Genomic DNA, 15508 nt, shown 5'->3' with positions numbered 1-15508 from the left:
AATTTTGCTTATCTTCTCAAAGAACCAGCTTTTAGTTTTATTGGTCTTTGCTGTTGTTTTCTTTGTTTCTATTTCATTTATTTCCACTCTGATCTTTATGATTTCTTTCCTTCTACCTACTTTGCATTTTGTTTGTTTTTCTTTCTCTAGTTCCTTTAGGTGTAAGGTTAGAATGTTTATTTGAGATTTTTCTTGTTTCTTGAGGTGGGATTGTATTGATACAAACTTCCCTCTTAGAACTGCTTTTGCTACATCCCATAGGTTTTGAGTCATCATGTTTTCATTGTCATTTTTCTCTAGGTATGTTTTGATTTCCTCTTTGATTTCTTCAGTGATCTCTTGGTTATTTAGTAATATATTATTTAACCTCCATGTGTTTGTGTTTTTTACGTTTTCTTCCCTGTAATTGATTTCTGATCTCATAGCATTGTGATCGGAAAAGATGCTTGATATGATTTCAATTTTCTTAAATTTACCATTTGTGACCCTAGATATGATCTATCCTGGAGAATGTTCCATGTGCACTTGAGAAGAAAGTGTAATCTGCTGTTTTCGGATGGAATGTCCTATAAATATCAATTAAATCTATCTAGTCTATTGTGTCATTTAAAGCTTCTGTTTCCTTATTAATTTTCTGTCTGGATGATCTGTCCATTGGTGTAAGTGAGATGTTAAAGTCCCCCACTATTATTGTGTTACTGTCGATTTACTCTTTTATAGCTGTTAGCATTTGCCTTATGTATTGAGGTGTTCCTGTGTTGGGTGCATATATATTTATAATTGTTATATCTTCTTCTTGGATGGATCCCTTGAACATTATGTAGTGTCCTTCCTTGTCTCTTATAACATTCTTTATTTTAAAGTCTATTTTGTCTGATATGAGTATTGCTACTCCAGCTTTCTTTTGATTTCCATTTGCATGGAATATCTTTTTCCATCCCCTCACTTTCAGTCTGTATGTGTCCCTAGGTCTGAAGTGGGTCTCTTGTAGACAGCATGTATATGGGTCTTGTTTTTATTCCCATTCAGCGAGCCTGTGTCTTTTGCTTGGAGTATTTAATCCATTCACATTTAAGGTAATTATTGATATGTATGTTCCTATTACTATTTTCTTAAAAAAATTACTTTTATTTTTATTTTATTTATTTTTGGCTGTGTTGGGTCTTTGTTGCTGCACATGGGCTTTCTCTAATTGCACCGAGTGGGGGCCACTCTTTGTTGCTGTGCCCGGGCTTCTCACTGCAGTGGCCGCTCTTGCTGCAGAGCATGGGCTCTAGATGCATGGGCTTCAGTAGTTGTGGCGCGCAGGCTCAGTAGTTGCTCCGCAGCATGTGGGATCCTTCCGGACCAGGGATCAAACCCGTGTCCCCTGCGTTGGCAGGCAGATTCCTATCCACTGTGCCACCAGGAAAGCCCCCTATTACCATTTTCTTAATTGTTTTGGGTTTGTTTTTGTAGGTCCTTTTCTTCTCTTGTGTTTCCTGCCTAAAGAAGTTCCTTTACCATTTGTTGTAGAGTTGTTTTGGTGGTGCTGAATTCTCTTAGCTTTGGCTTGTCTGTAAAGCTTTTGATTTCTCTGTCAAATCTGAATGAGATCCTTCCCAGGTAGAGTAATCTTGGTTGTAGGTTCTTCCCTTTCATCACTTTAAATATATCATGCTACTCCCTTCTAGCTTGTAGAGTTTCTGCTGAGAAATAAGCTGTTAACATTATAGGAGTTCCCTTGTATGTTATTTGTCATTTTTCCCTTGTTGCTTTTAGTAATTTTTCTTTAATTTTTGTCAATTTGATTACTATGTGTCTCAGCATGTTTCTCCTTGGGCTTATTCTGCCTGGGACTCTCTGCGCTTCCTGGACTTGGGTGGCTAATTCCTTTCCCACATTAGGGAAGTTTTCAACTATAATCTCTTCAAATATTTTCTCAGGTCCTTTCTCTCTTCTCCTTCTGGCACCCCTATAATGTGAATGTTGTTGCATTTAATGTTGTCCCAGAGGTCTCTTAGGCTGTCTTCATTTCTTTTCATTCTTTTTTCATTATTCTGTTCCATGGCAGTGAATTCCAACATTCTGTCTTCCAGGTCACTTATCTGTTCTTCCGCCTCAGTTATTCTGCTATTGATTCCTTCTAGTGTATTTTTTTATTTCAGTTATTGTATTGTTCATCTCTGTTTGTTTGTTCTTTAATTCTTCTGGGTCTTTTTTAAACATTTCTTGCATCTTCTCAATCTTTGCCTCCATTCTTTTTCCAAGGTCCTGGATCATCTTCACTATCATTATTCTAAATTCTTTTTCTGGAAGGTTGCCTACCTCCACTTCATTTAATTGTTTTTCTGGGGTTTCATCTTGTTCCTTCATCTGGTACATAGCCCTCTGCCTTTTCATTTTGTCTGTCTTTCTGTGAACATGGTTTTCGTTCCACAGGCTGCAGAATTGTAGTTCTCCTTGCTTCTGCTGTCTGCCCTCTGATGGATGAGGCTATCAGGACCATACAACTTTTCTATCATGTGGCTCCAAACCACATGTTTGGACTCATCCTTTTACCTGGACTCTGCTGAGGGTCAGTTCTCTGAGTTCCTTCTGTCTGACATGAAGAGGACCGTTAGTGCCTCCTTTCCCTCGTGGAGTATGTCACAGCTGGATGCCTACTTTCTTGCAGTTTAATTTCCACAGACTCCTAAATCTTAAAGAGCAGAACATCTCAAATCAATGTTTTGTTTTGTTTTTCCAGAGAGCCTATAAAATGTACTTTACTGTTATTTATACCTCTTGGCTTTAGAGATTCTTTAGCCATTGAAGTAACACTGTCACAGAGTCAGCGTCCACGACGAAGGCATGAAGGCTCTTTGTTTCATTTTGCTTTCCAAAGTCACCTTTTTATACTTCAAGATTATATTATTTCATGCTCTTTGTGAACATTTTTATGACTAAAAAAATATGTAAAACTCAAACCTCAGTGAAATGCTAATTCATCCAGTTCAGCCCTTTCAGAAGTATTTCTCATAATTAGTGAACCATCATGGTCTTGGAGCTTGAAAAGAAGAAAGGAAATTCGGGAACCTGGAATCTGATTATAGCTTCAGGCAATGTGTCAGGTTGTCCTGGGCATTTCAAGTAGTTTTTCTGAATCTAGTTTCTTCTTTCTCTAAAAGGGACTTTCACATTAGACAGAGATACCGAGTGCTGATGAAGGGAAGGAAAATATAAAGAACCCTGAACTTTGAGGCATTATGTATAAGTCACATTGGTTCCATTCTGGAAAGAATGTTATATATGTATCAAGGCTGGCATAAGGTGACTTTCAGGGAGAGTAAAGATGGAAAGTAGTAGTAGTTGTAGTAGTTCTTATTTTTCACATGGTCTTAGAGTAAGTTTCTTTTAACACACAGCACCGCTGCTTGGTTTGCAGCATAGAAGTTTGATTGATAGCCAGACATATATTACTTTATGGAGCAAATGTTTCTTTTAGTGAAAGAGAAATTGAAGTTTGGTAAGACCCCTGAATTTTAATACAACTTAGTAAGGTAACATGAACCATCCTGTTAGCATTTAATTTCTGCCTCTGGCTGGAAGCTGTGTAAGTGGCCAGGCCCTGTGTTTATCCCCACTTTTGTTCAGGAAGACACCACTGAAAATAGTTTTGAAGGGCTACATATTTTTTTCCTATGGTCTATACAATTTGTTTTGTTAAAACTTCTTTTTACAAATAATGTTTTTACTTAATAGCAAAATTAAATGAAAATTTGGGCGAAGTTTTTCTTTTAAAACCCTAGAATTTCCCCCTCTATTTTGCATTTTTGCAGTCTAGAGGAGCACTTTAAAAACAGCTTGGCAAAGGGAGCTATCACTCTGAATTTCTATAGTAATTTAAGTGCTCTAGCTGTGACCCAGTTTCTCATAGACAGATTATTCTCAGTACAAGATGCCACTGAGGGTAATTACACTAGTTATAGATAAGGTTACAACTCCTTCTGGCAAATTTCCCATCCCATTATTGGAGGAATTGTTTCGTATTGTGGTATATCATTCCCTCATTACATCAAAAGTGTCAGAGGCTAAGGTGACTTAGAATGTGAATGTATCTGAACTCTGTAGAAGATAATTTTAAGAACTTGCCTCGTATCTGTTAAATTATCTATTAATATCCAATTTAATGGATAAGTATTACAATGAGCATAATTTTAAAATGTATTATGCATAACAAGGTGATTTTGAGATGCAGTTAACCTTATGGTAATTGGGCCTTATTGATCAGGGTCTAAAACCTTCTCTGCCACAGAGGATTCAGTACCACATGCTTGTCTGCTCAGTGGTCAGTGGTTTTACTCTCTCATCAGGAAAGCACAGGGCTAAAGGTAAAAGAAATTAAGCGGAACTAATTTGTTTTTATTTAGTTGTTTAACCAGTCAGCGGTTGGTTTACCTTGCTTTCACTCTCCCCTTTTCGTTGGCAATGCATGAGTACACACAAAAGGAGCCAGGGGCTTAAAGGAGGGGAGAGCTGTGATACTTTGCTTTGATACTTTTTGCTTAGAGTTATCGCTTTGGAGTGTTTATTTGCCTGGCACTGTGCTGGGTGCCATAGGGTGTCCCAAGACTTAAGGTAGCCCTGTTGCCTTTGGCAGTGCATGGCTAACTGGAGAACAGTGACACAGGCAAGATGACCTGTGAACAGTTCAGGCCTTAGACTGGTCTGGCTGAAAGGAGACGGGGAGCCCAGCCAAGGTGAGGCGAGGGGCCAGCAGCAGGGTTTCCCTGAGAAAGTGGGCCTCGAGGGCCATTAACAGTTACACAGGCAGGGGAGCGGAGGCAGTTCCAAGGGTGCAGCAGGAGCAAAGGCACCAGAGGGGGTACAGGCCGGGCTATAGCAAGAGCCCTGTAATTGCAGCAGACGATTATCACTTGGATTAAATGAGACCAGGCAGGAGGGCCTGAGATCCAGGATAGGCTGGAGGGGTCAGAGCTGGAGGCCCAGGCTGCTCTCAGATAGGGAGCTCTTTCTATTGCCCAGCTCAGACCTGATGAGGGACAGACTGGAGAGAGACAAAACCTGTCACTAGCATTTAGAGACTGATTTTTCTGCCTGGGGACAATGAGTAGGAATGTTTCCAAGTTGAAGTCAAGATTTCCTACCTTTCCACACTTAGTGTCTTTCTTCTTTTCTGCTTATTTCATTCCCAAAGACTGGCGACCCTCTCTGTGTCTTACCTTGCTGACTAGGAATTTAATTACCAGCCACGCAGTCATTACACCAGATTCCACCGCAGTGAAAGCCCGTGGCATGTTCCATGGGCAGTATTGTGATGCACACGTGTCTGCAGCACTTAGTTATCTTTAAAAGCTCTTCTTACCCCCATACCGCGAAAGTTCACAGACCCTTTGGCCAGGGGCACCTGCCACAGCCTTGCCTGGAGCCGAGAAGGCAGCGGGAAGGAAAGGCCTTCTCATCCCAGGGGCCGAGCAGGGGAGGAAGTACAGGCCCTTTTTTATGTGCTCACAGCATGAGAGTCCAGCGTCCCTCACAGCGCCCAGAAAGAGGCTGTCTGGAAGGTGTGACGCTCCAAGCCACCAGGGACCCTGCCTTTGACAGACTTGAGAAGTGAGTAGAATGGACACGATGTACCCGAGAATGAGACCTGTTCGTCAGGCCCCTGGAAGAGCCAGCAACAACTTCTCTGCTGTGTGTATGTAGGCGACATGGGGCAACTTAAGATTCACTCTGCTTTATTCCCTAAAACAGACCTCTCCCTTCTGTTAAAAAAAAAAAAAAAAGAAAGAAAGAAACTTGGAAACTGGCTTATATTGCAAAATGAACCCACCTAAAATACACTTTTATGAAGTGTTCTGCCATTCTTTTTTTCCAGATGCTCACTTAACATGACAGCCGGGGTGTAGTAAACCACAAAAGGCTACTTTAAAGGAGAGGGGTTTGGCTTAAATCCACTGAAGCAGAGCTAAAGTTGATCTAGCCATCCATCCTTAACCTAGTTTAATTATGCCTGGATGTTCCAGTTCTCTGGGCAAATTTTTGAAATACCTGATTAGAGCAAGGTGGAGTTAAATACTGGTTTTAAATGGCTGGTTTGTTTCCTGCCTTGCAAAGAAAGTCGAAGTGGATGTCTCACAAGTTGCCACCCTCCTGCACACCAAAACACTGCCAAGCTTTAAAAGCAATTAAAAGGTTAGGATTGGTAGGGTCCTTAAATTACAGAGATTAGCGACTCAATCTGTGGATGACAGATGATACTAAGAACTCTTTGGCAACCTATAGAAGCCTCCCAGAGGGCCGTGTACCCTTCTCCTCTTTCCCCAAAGGTACAGCTTTTTTGTCTGCTCCCACAGACCACGTGCAAGGCAGGATGTTGACAGGTAGATTTTCTTAAGTACTAGCCATTAAAGTCTCAAGTCTCTTTGTGGGCCACATGAAGAGAAACCAAAATTGTTATGAATTAGAGCTAGTGTTTGGTCCAGACAGCCTCTGGGGATTGAGCAGCATAAATATATACAATTTCAAAAGCAAGAAGTTCTGCACTCCATATGGGGAGCTAATGAAATGCAAATCTGATACTTCAAGTATTGTTCTCACTCTGATGTTCAACTCCTTTTCTCTTAAATGCAAAACAGAAGGACTCAGCAGAAAGACACCATAAAGTGGTTTCTTCAACTCCGTGTGAAAAGGACACAGAACTAATCTTTTTTTTTTTTTTTTTAAATAACTGGAGCTTTTCTCGTGGTAACTAGACATTTCCACAGCCAGCTGGTTTTCATCAGTGGCAGTTTCAACCTTACTTAATGTCCCACTTCTTTGGCCTTGCATGGCTACACCATGGTGTTTGCCCTTACTTGACTCAAGAGCCTTTAGTGTCCTGGAATCTAGGGCTACCCAGGGCCCATGTGGTAGAGACCCTGATGCCAGGATACAGTTTTTCCCATCATATGTTTTACCCATGCCAACTTGGCTAAATTGTTCCATTTAAGTTTGGGAGTTTTCCATTATGATGTTCTAGTGAACATATTCATGGGAAATGACTGACTCCAGAATGACTAAATCAATCTAGAGACGTCTGCCCAGATCCAGAGTCACTGTCCACAGCCCAGGAGTTATTATGGTGCTACAACTTGGACTAGGGAAGAGAATGGGTCTTATTCTAGAACATGGACAATTTGGCATGTTGCCTAGGTGCTCTGTTTGGGTTTGAAAGCATGAAATAGAAGAGAATGATATTTGTACAATAGGATTCCCAAATCTGTTCCTTCCCTGGCCTACTTATTAGTACGTGAAACAACATTCAGTTTCAATGGCAGGATGGATGGTTTTAACAAGATCATGTCAAAATCTGGAGAAATAGGACAAGCCAGAGGTGTCCAGAGTGGTTTCTTTCCTCCTTCGTGGGCTTTACGGCCACCCCTGCACTCATCCAACCCTCTCGTTTACCTGGGAGAGCACAGCTGACCGTGTATGCTTCATGTCCCCTTGTGTGGAGCGTTTCAGCTTATCATTAGATTCTCTCAAACATTATAACCACCTTTAAAATAAGCACCATGTCTTCTAATTATTTTTTAATTCTCCCAGGTCTAATGGGTGCTTTATACAGAGAGGAAACTCTGATGAAACAATGGGTATGAGAGCACTTTGGGAAGTTTCATGATAACCCTACTAAGCGCTGTTTATTTATCAAATAGCTGCCCTTAAATATTAATGTTACATAAGTACTGCTGCTTTTTTTCTGGGTGGAAAAGTCTGCCTTGCAGAGTATACGTATAGTTTATTGAGCCCTTTCTATGGCCAGACACTATGCTAAACATGCCTCATGCATTATTTCACTTTATACACAGACAAAAATCCTTTTTTTTTTACATAGGTTATCATTATCTCTATTTTATAGATGAAGAAACTGAGGCTGAAGAAAAAAATTTTTCCAATTTTTCTGACACTGACCAAGAAGTGTCAGAGCCAGGCACAGCCTGTCTGATGCCAAAGTCCCTTCCTTCAAATGTTACACAGGAAGGCTATATGCCTTGCTCTGTATTTGTGTGTTCATGTCTTTATTCCCAGTCCTAAATGTCATTCTTCTCAAAGATCATAAACTAGAAGAACTGATTGAATAATTGTACTGTAACACGTTAGTGGTAGCTTAGAAGGAAGTAAGATTTTTTAAATAAGTCTAGGTCTGATGCTTACAAGTAGAACAAAAGAATGACCCTATTGTTACAGCTAATAATCTGATTAAGATTTTTTTCCCTGGTTAAGACTTTTGGTTGTATGTAATAAAAACATATTTTTACAAGTATGTTTTAATTTCAACTCTTTTCACAGTCAGTACTTTGTTGTCCTGCCAGAATCAAGACATAAATCCTTAATATAAATTAGTAAATCATATGAATTAATGGTAGACAGAAAAACAGAAAATAGATTTGGGTTTTTGCTTAAATCCTTCCCTATGAGATATTAACTAGATAAGCATTATTTGTAAAAAGAATTTGGGATTAGCAATCAAAAGTCTTGGGTTTGTGTTAGATACTGCCCCTCTGTATATGTTTGACCTTGGGCAAATCACTTAGCCATTCTGAGCCTCATTTTCTCCCTCAATTAAAAAAAAAATCATCACAGTTAATTTGAATGCCAAATGAAATAATACATATGAAAACTCCTCAGCTATACATTTTATTTTATATATCAACTATTCAGTTTTTTAACAATAACATAGATCCTGCTAACCTTCTCAAAATCCATTTTTAATATGAGAGAGAACTTTAAACACCCCTGACACATAAGTTAAAAAGTTAGTTTTCCCCTTTCACCTTCAATTTGTGGATACTATATATTAAAGAAAACAGGTATGTGTGTGGGGTGTTTTCCCTAGTTCTCATCCTCCAATCCCTTGTTTAAGGAAACTAAATGGTAGAACGTAACAGCTTTGTTCTCTGTGTCAGCAGAGCATTAGAAAGCCCTGGAAGAATGTTAAAGCCGTTTCAAAAGACTATTTTTAGGGGCAACATTGTCAGGAAATAAGCTTTCACTGAGAGATTTGGAGAAAAACTGGCACTTGAAGATCAACAGCTGGGACAGCAAAATGCGTTACCTTGTATTAAATGTTTACGGCTCAAGCCGACATCGTTAACAACGAGTAAAATATTCTTTCTCCAGGTTGAAATTATCCAACGATGAAATCAAACGGGCAATTCTAACCATGGATGAGCAGGAAGATCTGCCCAAGGACATGTTGGAACAGGTGAGCTGCCGGGCAACGCTCAGAGCACGGGTGACACCGGACTCTCAGCAGGGAGGGCGTACTGAGGAAAGGAATCTGGTTGTTGCTGGTAGATGATTTCCTCATCTCTGAATTGAGGAGGTTGAACCAAGGTTCCACACAGCTGTCAGAAGCCTCTAGGACTTGATTCTTCCCTTGTTTCCAAAATCATGGGTGAGAAGGACGGTCCAGACTTCGTCAAATGCCTGGGACCCTCGATGCTGGAATCTGTCTCTCATGCTGCCTGCCATCAAGTTGTTACTCCTTAGCAGGTCATGGAAATCTACTAGCTTTAGTAGAAAATGTCTGTTTCACTGCAATGTTGAGAATCTCAGCACTGTGAGGTCACAGGCTGCACTGCATAAACTGAGTCATTGCTTAATCCCTGACACAATTTGTGTCTTGGTCTTGGCTCCCTGTTCCCACAACCACAGAAGCCACTGTTAACCCCCTAGCACTGTCATCTTCATCAAAACACTCGTATGTGTCATAAGGTGGGATGTAAACTTCTTGGGGCTGGGCCTTGTCTCCGTAAGTTGTGTAGCACCCTTCTTGCATTGTAAATGGCAGGAAATTCAAATGCTGGGGATAGTAAGTATGGCGTAGATTTATACACAATCAGTATACATCCTTGTCCGTGGTATTTGAAGATAATTTGTATTTTTTATGTCCAGGCAACAAGTTGGATGTGGTGCCCTAGCCTCTCGTCATGCAGTGTTTCCATAACATGCTCCGTGCAGCCACTCCAGCTGTGTTGTGTGTTGTCAGCAGCTTAGTTCAGTTATTTCCCAAATGATACTGTTGATGATGTACTAGCAGATGCCCCAGGGATTGTTACCTATCTCTCAGTCTGGCCCTAACTTTTTCTGTGCATTGTGGGGACAGTCTCTGAATGCTCTAAGCCTGTTCTGTCTCCTTGTCCCTGCAACAGAATCATATTTTGAGAGATTTTGGTCAAGAGGCCTCCATTTGTTAGAGCCAGGACCACTTAAGGTCAACAGTGGACACAGGTGATCATGATTTCAGGCTGAACTTGAGGTATCACCTGTAAGCAGGCTCAGCTCCCAGGAGAAGAGGAAATGGATACTTTGCTCCGCTAACAGGGACCCCAGTGGAGTGCCTGTATGCGTGTGCATTTTCCACGGTTCTCACTGATTTCCCAGAAGGCCTCAGATACCAGGCAGGGAGGAGTGATGTGTGTGGTATCACCACACCTCCATGGACCCGCCCCTCCCTGAAACCTCTGCAGCTGCAGTCATCCTGGGTGAAAACCGTCACACTTAGCAGTGGAGAAACTTTTCTTGCTGTCCTTTTAAGTTTTGATTTAGTTCCCAAAATAGCTAATGACTATGTTTCCAAGTCTGTTCGGATGCTCTGTGTATAAATAGTTTAAACGTATTCCTTTTTTCGAGCATTTTTAGCTCCTCTGCCCACTCTTCCCTCCCTCACGGAATACCAGTCAAAACAGAGCCTCTGCCCCAAGAGAGTGGAGCCCAGCTGCCCTCTGTCCCTCCCTGGCCCCCAGGTGACCCTGCGCTCCAAATGCCTGCATCAAAAACTGCTTCACCCAGAGTGAAGAACTGAGCAGAAAGCTGCTTTAGTCCTTAGGTCTTCAGCCTCTATCGATAAGGTCGTATGCTTAAAATTCCACAAGATCTGTTTACTGTGAAATTGCAACCAGCAAAATTCCTCCTTGAGGGAAAGGATTTCAGAATCTTGCCAAAAGGGCTTGTAGTGCAAATAGAACGTACTTCAAATAAATGCAAGTAAGAAAATCAGTCTACTGAAGCAGAATCTGGCCAAGTGGATACTTTTGACCTGGCCTCTGCTGATAGTTGTGGGTGTCTTGCTCTCTGCTCATCTCCCAGCCTCTTTCTTTTCCTCCTTATTCTACCCCCCTTCCTCTGCTTCCTTTGCCTTCACACAGCATCCTTTACTACTCGGTATGATCTGCATTTGAGCCACATTCCACCCCTCCTCTCCTGCTGCTTTTAGCCACTGAGATCAGATCTCAGATGAGATCCATACACTCCCCTTTCTTGGGATGCACACCTTTCTCCTTATCTCCAGGTGTTTGTCTGGCTCTTCATTCCTCTCAAAACTGTCCAAACACAGTCTGTTCTTGACTCTGACTTGAGACGGCCTGAGCCTTTAGCCTGTGCCTCTCACTGTGCTCTTGTGAGTAACAAGAGACAGATGGTGTCTGTGTTATCCTGAACAGGGGCCTGTAGGCTCAGCAGGGCAGGTATGGGGGGACCCCTGAAACTAGAACTGAATTTCCTTGTCCAGAAGGAAAAAATCCAAACTCAGGGGAAAAAATAAGCCTTGTCCTCTCTCTTCTTCCTTCCTTCCCTTGCCCTACTACCTTCCCTCCAGCACTGAGGAAGAACAAGAAGACACTTGTCCAGTGTTACCATTTGAACATGGGAACATCCATGCCTAGAAGCTCTCAGGCCACCAGACCTGTGAATTCCCTGGCATCTACTTCCGTCTTTCCGCCTTCCACCCCATTAGGAGAGAGGGGTGTCCCTGGCTTCTGCTCTGGCCCATCCTTTCCTTCTGCTCAGGGACCTCGCCCAGAGGGCCCTGCCCCTCTCCTCAAGGTCTTCTACCTTGCCCTCTCAACATGTAACTTGTTCAGGTCCCAGCCCTTCCCACACACACCTCTTAAGACTGCACATCCCCATCTGCTACTGTCCTCTTTTTTTTTTTTTTTTTTTTTTTTTTTTGGTGGTACGTGGGCCTCTCACTGTTGTGGCCTCTCCCGTTGCAGAGCACAGGCTCCGGACGCACAGGCTCAGCGGCCATGGCTCACGGGCCTAGCCGCTCCGCGGCATGTGGGATCTTCCCGGACTGGGGCACGAGCCCACGTCCCCTGCATCGGCAGGCGGACTCTCAACCACTGCACCACCAGGGAAGCCCCTCCTCTCTTTTTTGACACAGCCAGTTCTTGAAAGCTTGTTCACTCTTCCTCACCTCACTGCAGTCCGTCCCCCTCACCTCCCTTAAGCTGTTCTCACTAAGGATACGAACTTCCTTGTTGACAAAGCCAGGGAGTACTTTGCAGTCCTCATCTTCCTTGACTTATTGGTGGTGTGTGACACCGATGGCCACTTGCCCCATGGTGAAACACCTCTTCCCTTGGCCCTGTGATTCCACATAGGCCCCTCCACTGCCTTCTACGAAGGTTCCTCTTCTTGTTCTCATCGCATCAATGCCAGCTTCTCTCCAGCCCTGCTTTTTTCTCTTGATGGGCCCCCTGGTTACCTTACTCACATCCATGCATGTTGTAACCCACACCAAAGCTTTGTCTTCCAGATTTCTTTGGGATTTCAGACCCATTTGTCCACCTGCCTACTAGAAATCACAACTTGGTTCTCTTGCCAGTATTTCAAACACTAAATTCACCTTCTCCTCACCCACCTTCCTCCAACCTTCTCCTCCTGGGTTCCCTGTTACACTCTGTGTACATCATTGCCCAAGCCAGAAGCCTGGACCTCATCCTTTTGACCCTCATCTACCACAGTCGACAAGTCAGGCCAGTTCAAACCCCATAAATATCTCCAGAACCTGTCCACTACCCATTCCAGGCCACCACCGTCTCTCACCTGGATTACTGCATCAACAATCTAATCACAACCCCCAATACTTTTGATCCTTTCTAGTTCCTTCTCCATTCTGCAGGCAGAGTGTTCTTTTCAAAGTGCAAACTCATTCCCCTACTTGAGATCTTAAGTTACATCCCATGCCCTCAAAATAAAGACTGAATTTTTTGCAAGGTCCTTGCTCCTCCCTGACCTTGCCCACTGCTGCCCTCCCCCACTGCTGTGGTGGCCGCTCTTCCTCCTCTGTAAGTGCTGCACTGCCCCTTCCAGAACCCAGCATGATAAGCACTCTGCCTGGAATATATCTCCAACCTCAAACCGTTCATCTCCTTCCCTGTAGTTCCAATTCTCTTTCTCTGCTGGTGGTACCCAGACTGACTGCCTTTTCTGAGCTCCCTTAATTAAATCCAACGAACCTGCTAAATGGACCACCCAATGCCAGCATCAAGTTTATGGGGAGGATCTCAAGGTCCAGAAGCTCAGTGTAATTTTTTTTTTAAAAAGTCCAAGAATATTTGATCTAGAAAATAGCACACAAACACAGCCCTGGGCATACACATACACGTTTGTGCCTTTAAAGAAAATTAGACACATACAGAAGTGCTTTTCCTACTTTAAGTATTATTGCTATCTCTTCCACATTCCATGCTCATTTCTTCATCCAAAATAAAATATGGAATCAAAAACTTCACATCCCACTGTGTTCCTCTCACCTAACTCTACATGGAGCAAAAAATGAGATGGAATTAGATAAGCCAAAGAATTAAGCAAATCGATTAGAAAATACACATAAAATTACTCATTTCAGCATGGTGTAATAGGAAAAAAACATAGAGCTGGAAGTCGAGACCCAGGTTCTATTTCTGAAGATCTCACACACTTGCTTTATAATCCTGAGTGAGTGACCTAATCTCTCTGGACCTCAGTTGTAGCATCTTCTCATGAGAAGGTTGAATCTCCAAGGCCCCTTTCTAATGGACTATGTAAAGTGGGTCCTAGTAAAGAACTTCCCAATTCTGATTTGAGGGGCACTATAGAACACGTAGATACCAGAAATGAATCTTACACCGGTTTAACTACTTTCAAGTAAAAATAGAAAGGTTTTTTTCCCATTTTATTGAAATATAATTGACATACATCACTATAAATTTAAGGTGTGTGGCAGAATGGTTTGACTTACAAATGTGAAATGATTTCCACAATAGGTTTAGTTAGCATCCATCATCTCATATAGATAAAAGTTTTTTAAAGGCAAAAAACCAAAACAACCTTTTTTTCCCTTTTTGATGAGAACTCTTAGGATTTACTGTCTTAATAACTTTCATTATATATCAAGCAGCAGTGTTAATTATAACCATGATGTTGTACACTACATCCCCGTTACCGATTTATCTTGTAACTGGAAGTTTGTACCTTTTGGCCACCTAAATGGAAAGATTTAATCACTTCATTGTATCTCAACAGTCACCTGTGAGGAGAGCTTATAAATTAAATGTTAAAATTTCATCTTGGGACAAATTTAACTGAAAGCGTGAAAAATTAGGGCAAGAATTTAAATTATAAACCTCAGTTTCAATATTTGCATGTACTTTTTAGCTCTTGAAATTTGTTCCTGAAAAAAGTGACATTGATCTGTTGGAGGAACATAAACATGAACTGGATCGGATGGCCAAGGCTGATAGATTCCTTTTCGAGATGAGCAGGTGAGTTTGAAAATGTTTAAAAAGCAAAGATGGGGCTTCCCTGGTGGCGCAGTGGTTGAGAGTCCGCCTGCCGATGCAGGGGACACGGGTTCGTGCCCCGGTCCGGGAATATCCCACATGCCGCGGAGCGGCTGCTCCCGGGAGCCATGGCCGCTGAGCCTGCGCGTCCGGAGCCTGTGCTCCGCAACGGGAGAGACCGCAACAGTGAGAGGCCCGCGTACAGCAAAAAAAAAAAAAAAAAAAAAAAGCAAAGATGCCCCTGGCCTTTCTAAGGAAGTGAATCTTTTGATTCCTGTTGAATTATCTGGGCCAGTTAACCTGCCTTAACTTGAGGCCTTTTTAAATCCCCAAATCTCCTCAAGTCTGAGTTGTGTGGAGCTTGATTGTTTTGTTTATGTGAGTTCTCGCCCATGGGTGAGCCAGGGTCAGAATTTCTTCACAGTTATCTCTATTCCTGGGCCTCTTTGGCTCATGTACTTTAACCTAATCAAGTCATAACTTTTCTGGGTTCTAGTCAGTGTCATTCTCCTCAGCACTTTGATCCCTTGGGATTCTAGCCCACTCCTCCTTATACCTCAACATCTCAAGGTTGTTGTAAAATAGAAAACAATGGGCAAACTCAGAGGTATCAACGTAGAGCCCACATAACTAAATTGCCAGGGTCTGGATGTCAAATCATGACACACGCAGACATCACTAATCGATCGTGGCACGCTTCCCACGGAACCTTGGCAAGCTTTCTCAACCCTTCTCCAGAAAGCCCCGCAGCAGCTGCTGCTCCGTAATTGAGTTTGGCATGTGAGCCGAGTTGCTTTGCCATCCCAGGCCTAGCGAATTGATTCTGCATTGGACAAGGACCAGTGATCCTGAAACTCTCAGTCAACCCCAGGGCAGAGCTCCTCCCCTGAGTGCCAGTGGCCTACATGGTGGCCAAGGTGAACATGCCACTCTGC

At 42.5% G+C, this 15508-nt stretch overlaps 1 protein-coding gene across 4 annotated transcripts in view; it reads left to right on the top strand.

Moving 5' to 3' along the window:
• The window catches only part of DAAM1 (dishevelled associated activator of morphogenesis 1), a 179253-nt gene that overhangs the window by 138407 nt on the left and 25338 nt on the right, over positions 1-15508 (top strand). For 3 of the 4 annotated variants that reach the window (XM_060141991.1, XM_060141998.1, XM_060142008.1), the window contains 3 exons: positions 5497-5595; positions 9145-9229; positions 14449-14555. In XM_060141991.1, coding sequence (XP_059997974.1) covers positions 5497-5595; positions 9145-9229; positions 14449-14555 — 291 coding nt within the window. The remainder of the gene's footprint in view (positions 1-5496; positions 5596-9144; positions 9230-14448; positions 14556-15508) is intronic. The other variant, XM_060142004.1, reaches the window with a different exon arrangement.

The sequence above is a fragment of the Lagenorhynchus albirostris genome, chromosome 1 (assembly GCF_949774975.1).
Source record: "Lagenorhynchus albirostris chromosome 1, mLagAlb1.1, whole genome shotgun sequence".
Taxonomy (NCBI): domain Eukaryota; kingdom Metazoa; phylum Chordata; class Mammalia; order Artiodactyla; family Delphinidae; genus Lagenorhynchus; species Lagenorhynchus albirostris.
This window is presented reverse-complemented; position numbering and strand designations above follow the sequence as displayed.